This window comes from Chinchilla lanigera, unplaced genomic scaffold (genome assembly GCF_000276665.1).
Source record: "Chinchilla lanigera isolate Chin_1 unplaced genomic scaffold, ChiLan1.0 scaffold00014, whole genome shotgun sequence".
NCBI lineage: Eukaryota > Metazoa > Chordata > Mammalia > Rodentia > Chinchillidae > Chinchilla > Chinchilla lanigera.
This window is the reverse complement of record NW_004955415.1, coordinates 31,211,570-31,221,740: the sequence shown is the minus strand read 5'-3', so window position 1 is coordinate 31,221,740 and position 10,171 is coordinate 31,211,570. Positions and strand designations below refer to the sequence as shown.

The following is a 10,171-nucleotide window of genomic DNA, read 5'->3' as shown; positions in this document are numbered from 1 at the left end:
GACTCGAGCCCAGGTGTCTAGCCGCTCCTGGAACACTGGCTCTCCCACATTCTCGTTTTATTTCTAAGTGGATACGTGACAAAAATGCAGCCGTACCGAGTAGGCAGTGTGATCAAGTCTCCCGCACTCTTGACCCCATTTATTCATGGCTTCCTAGAAGCTGCGCAGGCTGCCAGCTCTTGACTCAGTTGGTCCTAAAAGATCCTGCCCGGTGGGGCTGCACAAATATCCCCCAAGCTGGGTTCCGTCCCAGGATGCCCTTGCACTGGGCTGCCACTTGATTGTCTGGCCCAGAAGCGCACTCCCACGTGGCACGTGGCCACTGAGGCGTGGGTGAGCTGGCCTGGCGGGAGGACTGCCCCGTCTGTAGGACCCTGGGATGGTGTGGCCATCGTGGGGTCTGGAATTGCAGTGGGGGACCCATGTTAGGGTCTAGACAGGGCATTCTGATGATTATGCTTTGTTGTTTTGATTTTGTTTTGTCTTTTTGAGACAAGGTTTTGCTATATAGTTCAGGCTGGCCCTGAGCTCACTTTGTAGCCCAGGCTGGTCTTGAATTTGCAACAGCCCTTCTGCCTCAGCCTCCCGAGTGTCTGACAGTGACGCTAAACCTACGGGATGCAGGGACAGTGTGCAGTGAGCGTGCATCCTGAGAAACCCTTCTCTGTGAGCACCTGTCACTGGAGCCTAAATGTCTCTCCCAGTTATTTGCTATTATGATGCTGCAGGATCCCAAGACTATCTTTGTGCACGCCTGTGGGTAGAGCTATAGGAAAAATTCTCAGCAGTGGAACTGGCTATGGTAAAGGATATACTTTTTTTTTTTTTTAGATAGAGTCTTGCTATAGAGCCCAGGCTGGCCTTGAACTCGTGGTAATCCTCCTGCCTTAGCCTCCCAAGTGCTGGGATTACAGGTGTGGCCACCATGCCCGGCCAAGATATGCTCTTTTAAAGCACATCCTGCACAGATGCGTCTGAACTATCTCTAGTCATTGTCCTAACTCACTCTCCAGCAGGCGTAGTGCAGGGTGTGGGCTCCCCATCACCATCCCAGTTCTTTGGAGGACCTTTGCCAATCCAACTCTTGCAAAGCTACGTCTCAGTTTTACTTTACAATTTTTCTAGCATCTTGGAATCTCTGTTCATGGAACAGTGCCGGCCCGGCTTCTGCCAGGCTCATAGCATCTTTATCATTTCCTCACTGTCACTGTGTTTCACTGTACAGGTTCTAGAATGTGTGCAAGTTTTGCACACACAATTTACTGCTTGGAAAGCTTCCCCACAAGGTCTTAGTAGATTCTTTCTAATTCCTAAAGACTCAGCTTACCTGCACCTGCTTGACCACTTTGTATACCAAGGCCTCTCCAAATATTTTCTGTCATGCATTTCCTTCATAGCACTGATCGCGTTTGATGACTTGCTTACGGGTGTATTCTGCATCCCTGCTGAAACACAAGCTCCCAGCACTCTGTCTGGCCCATGGTGCCTGTGTCCATTAGCCCACCTCTGACTTGAGTTCTCCAGTGGTGGTGGAGACTTCTGTGCCACCTCAGAGCATCTCTTGGGGCTACTCCAGGGCTCACATCAGGATTCCTCTAGAGCCTCAAGGAAGTGTCCCTTCCCCCAGGGCAGCCACGGAGGGCTTCTCCCAGTTGCAGTGGAACAACCCCTTCTTACTTGTCGTTCTGGAGCAACATCTGGAGGAACCGCTGGGCAGGGCATCCCAGGTTCTGTTTCCAGCGTTCCCCATCTGGAAAGAGGATATCCTTCAGTGCTGCTGCCCAGGGAGTCTGTGTCCCTGGAGTGTAAAACCCAGGCAGGCTGCTTTCCATCATCCCCATCAGTGGCACAGGTAGGGAAGCCGCAGCTGAGACACCTTCTGCCTTGAGGGCTTCCTGAGCAACTGGGCTCTGGCCAGCAATGCCTCCCAGGGCTCTGCCGTCTCTCGCTGCCTAGTTGTAAGCAATAAATCTGCTCTGCATAGATTATTGTTCTGTCTCCCCAGACTCAGACAAATTAGTAACCGATGCACAACAAATCTGCTTCACAGCAACCCTTACCAGTATGAGATAAACACCTCAGGCTTCCCTTCCCAGAGGCAGGATTTGTGCTGGGTTAGTGAGGCCCCTGCAGGTTGTTTTCCCTCCTTCCTGGACTCTTTCCCCTTCCTCACACCTGCTGCTGAAGTACCAGCTCCCAAATAAACTACCTGCTTTCAAGCTTTCGTCTCAGACTGCCTTTGGGGAAACCCAAATTAAGATAATATTCAAAGTATTTCTGAAGGAATGAGTGGGTGAATTATAGTACGTCTGATGTTTTCTCTTGTCCACAGGAGGAAGCAGTCAGCCTGGCAGGTGGATGATGGAACCCGTTAGCTCCTGCACCAGGACGCAGGAGATGGGTCAGACGATAGATGGTGGGCTCCAGCAGAAACGTAGGCAAGTGCTCCAAAAGCAAGGAGGTATGACTGACACTGCTTTTGGTTTTGGTGATTTTTTTTTTTGAGACAGGGTCTCAGTATGCATTTTAGGCTGGTCTTGAGCTCACTTTGTAACCCAGGCTGGTCTCCAACTCACAGCAATCCTCCTGCCTCAACCTCCTGAGTGCTGGGATTACAGTCATGTGCCACCATACCCGGCTGCTTTTGATGCCTGAGAAAGTTTGCAAGAAGTAAATGAGTGTCTAAGCTGCTTTAGTTACCCAGAGTGACCAAGAGTGGAGGAAGCTCATCTGCTTACACCAGTGCAAGAAGATAGCTGCGGCTCTGTCTGCCAAGTGAGACAGGATCCCAGGGGCCTTGGGACACTGTGGGTGGCTGGAGCTGCTCAACATCAGTGCTTTGCTTTCTTTTGGCCGAGAATGTCCAGCAACTGGAAGTGCCGGGTGATAACCCTAGCAGCAGCCTTCGGCCAGCAACAGGAGTGAGACCCCGGCCCTTCCCTCCTGCAGTGCAGTTCTCTGGCACGTCCACACCGGGGACGGGGTCTCTGTGCTCCCATGTGCAACTGTATTGGCTTTTTTCCTTTCCTCTGCTGCTGTTTCCTGGGGTCACCTCCCAAATAAACTTATGCCCAAGTGCTTTCTCAGGATTTGTTTTTGGGGACTATTTAATATGAGATTTTCATCACTCAGGTGATTTTGATAGTAAACTAAGTAAAACATGTCAGTTGCTTCTCTGATTTCTTTGTCTGGTTTCTGAAGTCCATAATCACGTACTACTGCCTCTCCAGACAAACCTGTTCCCTCCGGCTTTCTGGAGCAGCCGGGCCTCTGTGTGTGGCTCCCTTGCCATCTCCAAAGCCCAGCACACATGTGAAGGGTGGCAGGGAGAACTTGTGCTGGCCAAAGGGAGGCTGGGCTGTATCATCCCGCCTGCCATGTTGCCCGTTATGTGGTCACTTTAGGCATAGATGAATGGTCCATTGAGGTCACTTTGTGCTGTGATGCTAAGCAGGCTGAAGCAGGAAGTGTAGCTGTAACAGGTGAGTCATGTTCTGGGTGCTTCATGAAGTATCCAAGTCAGGAGGGAGGTATGACTGCATTGTCCTGCTGATTTGCCAGGTCCTCTCTCCCTGATGGCCTTTCACATTCACCATTAAGTCTGATTTGCTGTCAATCAAGAAAAATCTTTTTTCTAGTTTGTTTTTTTGAGTCACTAATGAGTATTGAATTTTTAAAAAAATTTTTTTTTTTTTAAATTTTTTTCTGGTACCAGCAATCGAACTCACGACCTTGTGCTTGCCAGGCAGGCGCTGTCCCGCTGAGCTAAATCCCCAGCCCCTGAGTATTGAATTTTATTTTGTGCATTTTATCTGTTGAGGTAATCATTTAATTTTGCTCCATTCTAATGTTGAATGACTTATACTATTACAAAGTGTGTGTGTTGTTTTTTCTATAGTGCTGGATTTGGTTTTCTAACACTGGGTTTAGGCAGTTTGCTTATTTGTTTAGTCTCCTCTCCTCCTCTGGCGGTGCTAGGGATTGAACCTGTGCAGGTAGGCAGCACTCTACCACTACATCCCCGGCTCTTTCCACTTTTTAGTGTGAGATGGCCTCACAATATTGCCCAGGTTCGCTTCAAACTTTTGATTCTCCTGCCTCAGCCTCCTGGGTAGCTGAGATCACAGGCCACTGTGCCCTACTAGATACTTTCCTTGAATATTCATGAAAGAGATTGGCTTGCAATTTTCTTTCTTATATTTTCTTGGATTTGCCATCAGGCTTACTTTAGCTTTACAAAATGAGTTGGAGATTTTCTGGTTTTAAATCTTTCCAGTGTTTAATGTTTGAATTTTCTGTTTCTTGAGTACTTGATGGAATATGTACATTTTCTATGGGAGACATTTAAACTGCAGATTCCATTTCTAATAACTCAGTTTTCTATTTCTTTTGCAGGCAACTTTAGTACCCTTTTAGGGATTTCCCCCTTTTACCTGTTTTCAGCTTTCACATAACATTATTCACCCCTTATCTTCTCAGCATTTGCAGTTACGCCCTCTATTTCACTCAGAATATTATTTACTTGTACCATTTCTTTAATTGATCAATACTTACAGAAACTTGTACATTTTTTTTTTTTTTTTTGAGACAGGACTCACTATATAGTTCAGGTTGGCCTTGAACTGGCAGAGATCCTCAGCGTCCCAAGTGCTGAGGTTACAGGCCTGTACCCACACACCTGGCTGAAACTTGTAAATTTTGTGACTTCCCCTGCACAAAGAACTAACTGTGGGCTTTGTTGAACTCTATAATGTCTTACTTTATATTTTAAAATTTCTTTCATTTTTATTATTTTTTTTCTTGTACTTTCTACTTCTCTAGTTTTAGCCAAATATTTATTTCACCAATTTTCAGCTGGTCTTTTCTTCTAATAAGCACATTTACAGCTTTACGTTTCTTTCTAAGTGCTACTTTTTCTCTAGCCATATATTTTACTGTGCTGTATCTTTGTATTGTGAGTTTGAAGGATTTTTAAAATGTCAGTATTTGGCTTCTGTGTTCCAAATGTTCAGAAATATGTTTTAAATTTTGAGTTAATATTGAAGTGAACTTTTTCAGTGGTGAATTTCCCCATGGCTGTCCTGTGGCCAGGGAGTGAACCTGGTGCTGCCCGAGCTCAGGCACTCCCTGAGACCCCATCTGCGTTCTCAGCCCTGTCTCTGCCAGCTGACTGCAAGTTTTATGTGGGTCTGGGAGATGTGAGTAAAGTGCCTGCTAGATCACTTTGTGCCCTGACACTCAGACTTCAGTGCTGAGCCTCAGACACCCAGCCCAGGTCAGAAGCCCAGACTCCAAGAAGGTAGAAGGTGTCTGTTTTCCTTTCCTTGGCTTCCAGAGGGCGCCCAGCCCATAGAAAGCGTTGATAAGTGCTCACGATACTCGTGAACCTATGAATGAAGTCTACCCTCAAAATTTAATAATCACATTTTTTCTTTTGAAAATTTTGCTGTTTTTTTCCAGGTAGCAATACATCGCCTGGTTCACAACTTCACAGATACACAGTAGTGTCCTGTGATGGTTTCCCAGCCACCCACTCCTGTTCCTAGGAACTACTGCTCACAGTTCAAGAGGTATTTTATGCATGTACAAGCATTTCTTTTTTTTTTTTTTTTGGTTTTTCTCCAGTACCAGGAATCGAACTCACGACCTTGCGCTTGCCAGGCAGGTGCTTTGCCACTGAGCTAAATCCCCAGCCCAGCATTTCTAATATACTTTTTAATTACAATAAAATAGCTTTGCTCCAGCCTTATTTATTTATTTATTGAGATGGGTTCTTGCTATGCTCTTGCTATGTAGTTCAGGTTGGTCCTGAACTCACTATGTATAGCCCAGGCTGGCCTTGAACTCACAGCAATCCTGCCTCAGCCTCCCAAGTGCTGGGATTACAGGTGTGCACCACCACGCCCAGCCAGCTCCAGCCTTATTAATTCCCTTGTGTAGTTCTGAATTCACTTGTGAATGTAGTATTTGGTATCATTTGTTAAAGGGACGCTAGGAGGCAGTGTAGCACAAGAGGTAAGACATCAAAAACCATGATTTCACAGGTTTCCTCACAGGAGAGGTCTCCCAAATAGGTATACTGTATGCCTATTCTGTTTTTCGAGATGGAGTCTCACCATGTTGCCCAGGGTGGTCCTGAGCTCTTAGGCTTGAGTGACCCTCCTGCCTCAACTATGACTATGGGCCCATGCCATGGAGCACGGCTGTGGCAGTGTTAAGAAATTAATGGGTGCTTGCCTGCTTTAAACTCTGGGTGCTTTAAACACTTTCATAAACGTGGGCTGTGGGACAAGCCCAGTGTCTGACATGGGACTCAGACATTTTTTCTTTGTACCAAGGATCGAGCTCAGGACCATGTGCTCTCCAGGCAGGCACTTGTGCCACTGAGCTATATCCCTAGCTAGACATGTTTGGCTTATGGAGAAAAACACTACTGCAGAAAGAGTCTCCTCAGAACATGTCTGTGTGCCCTCATCCCTCAGGAACTTAGCTTCAAATGGCGATGGAACCTGGAGGTTAAAGGCCACGAGGCGCTGTCCCTGCTCTGTCTACTTCCTCTGGTTTAGAAACTCTCTTTTTTTGTTTTTGGTTTTTTTTTTGTTTTTTTTTTTTGGTTTTTCTCCGGTACCGGGAACCGAACTCAGGACCTTGCGCTTGCCAGGCAGGCGCTTTGCCGCTGTGCTAAATCCCCAGCCCCCTCTTTTTGTTTTTGTACTGGGAATTGAACTCATGACCTCAGCCTTGCCAGGCAAGCACTTATGCCACTGAGCTATATCCCCAGCAGATCGATCCCTCTCTTGTCCCAGCCCCTCACCCTACTTCCTTCTCCTGGGGCTGGGCCTCACCCATGCCCTCCACTGGAGCCTTCTGGAGCCTTCTAAAGCGCTCCAGAGCCAGGCCAGGGCAGACATGTGTACTTCCTCCGCCAGCCCGCCCCAGTCCGTGTCCCGTAGAGGTCATCTGTGCGCATTCTTCATTTAACAGCACACCCTGGAGAGAGTCCTATCACGGTGAACAGAGAGAGCGGATGCTAACAGCTCCTTTAAAACTGAGCTCGTTTACTGTCAATAAATCGCACACATCTCCAGGGCTCGGTGGCTTTCTCACAGGTTCACACCTGTGTCACCAGCAGCCCTTCAGGACAAAGGCACAGCCAGCACCTGACAGTCCCTCCTGGCCACAGCCCTCCTGGGACCCCAGGTATGACCCAGACACCCTGCCAAGGGTGCCTGGTGCACTGATGCTGCATGGAGGTCCGGGAGTGTGCGACCCTTTGCGGTGAGAGAGGGTGATGCAGTGATTGTCCTGATCACAGGCCACCTCCTGTCTGCTCACCTTCAGAGATCCACACTGATCTTGTGTAGAACTCAGAAAACGCCCGTTTCAGTGGGGTCCTTGTGCTTCTGCTGTCGCTCCAGGTCCTGTCCTTCGCTACATGGAGCCCTGGTACCCACCACCCTCTTCTCTGACCCTGCAGCCTCTCTCCTGGGGTGACGCTCTCTAGGCCTGCTTGGCACTGTGCCTGCTGGGACAGGAAGATCGCAAATTCCAGGTCAGTCTAGGCACTTTAGTGAGATCTTGTCTCAAAATGAAGTTAAAAGAAAAACATAAAAAAGGCTGAAGGTGTAGCTTAGTGGTAGAGTGCTTGCATAGTATGTGCAAGGCCCTGCATTCAGTCCCTAGTCCCTCTCTCTCTCTCTCTCTCTCTCTCTCTCTCTCACACACACACACACACACACACACACACACACACACACACATTTTACTGGTTATGCCAGCGGTGTCTTTTAGAGAGCAAACCAAAGCAGAACAGAAGCTCCTTTCCTTTCCTCTTCTTCCTTTCTGGTCAGAGATGGCCCAGGGTTGCTATATTTAATTGTCTGTTTCACTGTTTTTCCACCCAGAAGAGTTCTTCGGTCTCTCTTTGCCTTTCACCTCCCTGCCTTGCAGTGAATGAGCCAGCTACTCAGTGGCAAACAAGGGTCCTGAGGCAGTTTGTACCCTTCAAATCCCACGTGAAACTTGGCCTCCAGTGTGCCAGTGTGGAGAGGTGACGGGGTCTTTGGGAGGTGACTGGGCCCCTGGGAGAGATGAATGCCTTTCTCACAGGAGTGCTCTCCTCCTGGACTGGATGGGTCACTGAGAGGGGTTGCTATGGAAGCAAGTCTGTTCCCCTCGGTTTCTGCCTGTCCTCTCCTCAGCACTGCGCCTCTGCTCTTCCGCTTTCTGCCATGGGTTGAGAGCAGCAGGCAACCCTCACAAGAAGCCTGCACATGACCTCCAGGAAGCCAAAATAAACCTTGTTTCTTTCCATCACCAGGGCAGATACCAGAGATCTTGAGTTTCAGTGGAGGAAAGGCTTATTTTTCCCAGGATGGCAGAGTCTTCAGTCCCTGGTCAGTGGCTGTTGTTTTGGGCTGGTGGGAAGGCAGAGATCGTGGTGGGAGCCCATGCGGAGGGCGCTATTCGCCTCATGGGGGACAGGAAGAAGAGAGGGACAAGAGGCACAGGGGCCCCATGTCCCCTTCAAGGGCATGTTCCCACTGGCCCAACTCCTCCCACCAGGCCCCACTCCAGATGTCCCACCAGCTCCGCAGCACCACAGCTTGGATCATGCCTTCCACACTGGCCAAACCCTGTATGTTTTGGGAGTTCTGCTGCAGCAAGAGGGAAGGCCTGAGGCACTTCTTAACGTGGCTGGCCTGGTGTTTCCTCACAGCTAGGTCTAGGCTGTGTGTGGCAGGTGACAGTGCCAGAGAAGTGACGGTTTCTCCTCAGCATGCCTGTAAGGAGCCCCCTGACACCAGTGCATCTCACTACTGGTGATGCTAACTTTGATTACTTGGTTGAGCTATATCTGCCTGGTTGCTTTGCTTTGACACATGTACTCTTCAAATTTACTCAGAGAGACAATTATTACCTTCATTTTCTAGACAAGAAACCTGAGACACAAGACGTAAACAAATTTCTTTTGTTGTTGTTTGTTTATTTTGTTTTTTTTCCGGTACCGGGAATTGAACTCATGACCTTGCACTTGCCAGGCAGGCACTGTACCGCTGAGCTAAATCCCCAGCCCCCAAAGACGTAAACAATTTAAACAACTTGCCTGAAATCATTTTCATGTCCAGGTTCCCAGCCCAGGGTTCTGGCTCCAGACATGTGCTCTGAAAACCACACAGGAGAAAGAGTTAGGGCTGGCAGCTGTGGAGAGCCCTGGAAAGGAGGATGAAGCCTACTCAGGTAGAAGGGCAGAGGCAGCAGGCTGAGCCTGGGTCTCCTCTTTTTGTGCTGAGCCTGGGTCCTCTCCCCATGGGTGTAACCTGGATTCCAGTGTCACTGCATGGGTGCTTTTGCTGAGGATGGCTTGTGATATAATGCAACCTGGTCTTCCCTGTCTGGGATGCCAGGGCTGGGCTGGCTTGAGGTCACCGCTGCTCGGAGCCTCACTCCTAGGGGAAGTTCCTAGTCACTGTTGCAAGGTTGTTTTGTGGCCAGCTGAAGCTTCTTGGCTACATCCACTGCAGGAGCGTGGTGCAGAAGGCACCAAAATTTGGTCATGAGCAGAAAGAGCTGCCTTGCTTTAGGATGGCATGCCCACAGGGCTAAGCTGGCCTCTTGGGGAGTGCCCACTGGCTGATGTCCAGTGACCTGGGCTGGTGAGGCCTCCCCATGTTCTGTGTTTTGTTGGAGCAGACTTGCTCCTGGCTCTTTCTTCTCCCCTCTGGTTCTCTTGGCCCCTGTACCCTATCCCAGCCTAAGCAGCCAGGAGGCTCCCAGTTGTCTGCGCCCTACAGTGCTGCCCTGCTCCTGCCAGGCACAACCTCACTTTGAACTTTTTTCCTGGCTGGTTCAGCTCCAGCTTCCTGCCCAGTCCAGTTTCCTCAGACTGGCATCACCTCACTGTGGGCTCCTAGATGCAGAGCCTCAGGCCGAGGGGCTGGGGCTTCCACCTGCACCAGACGGCTGTGGGTCCGGACTTGACTCCCCTGTGCTTCTGGCTGCTGGGCTGCAGATTCAGGAAGCGGCCCTCAGGCTAAGAGCCATGCGGTGCGGACCCTGGCTCAAGGTCTTAGAGTCGAGGGTGGATGGTGAGCTCAGAACCGCCAGCCTGCTGCGTCCCCACTGGCCCATCTGACGGGTGCCTGGAGCACTGATTGCATCCTGCGTGTGA

The 10,171-nt window shown here is 49.4% G+C and overlaps 1 protein-coding gene and 1 long non-coding RNA gene across 2 annotated transcripts in view; one reads left to right on the top strand and one right to left on the bottom strand.

Annotated features, from left to right (window-relative positions):
- Positions 1 to 1,832, bottom strand: part of Entpd6 (ectonucleoside triphosphate diphosphohydrolase 6 (putative)) — a 25,199-nt gene extending 23,367 nt beyond the window's left edge. Inside the window, exon 1 of the mRNA XM_005380988.2 lies at positions 1,678 to 1,832. Within this exon, the coding sequence (XP_005381045.2) occupies positions 1,678 to 1,832 (155 nt within the window). The remainder of the gene's footprint in view (positions 1 to 1,677) is intronic.
- Positions 1,833 to 2,337: 505 nt separating this feature from the next.
- Positions 2,338 to 3,087, top strand: LOC102010253. Its single transcript, XR_260330.2, has 2 exons — positions 2,338 to 2,461; positions 2,579 to 3,087. It is a non-coding gene; the product is annotated as an uncharacterized LOC102010253 (long non-coding RNA).
- The last annotated feature ends 7,084 nt before the right edge of the window (positions 3,088 to 10,171 follow it).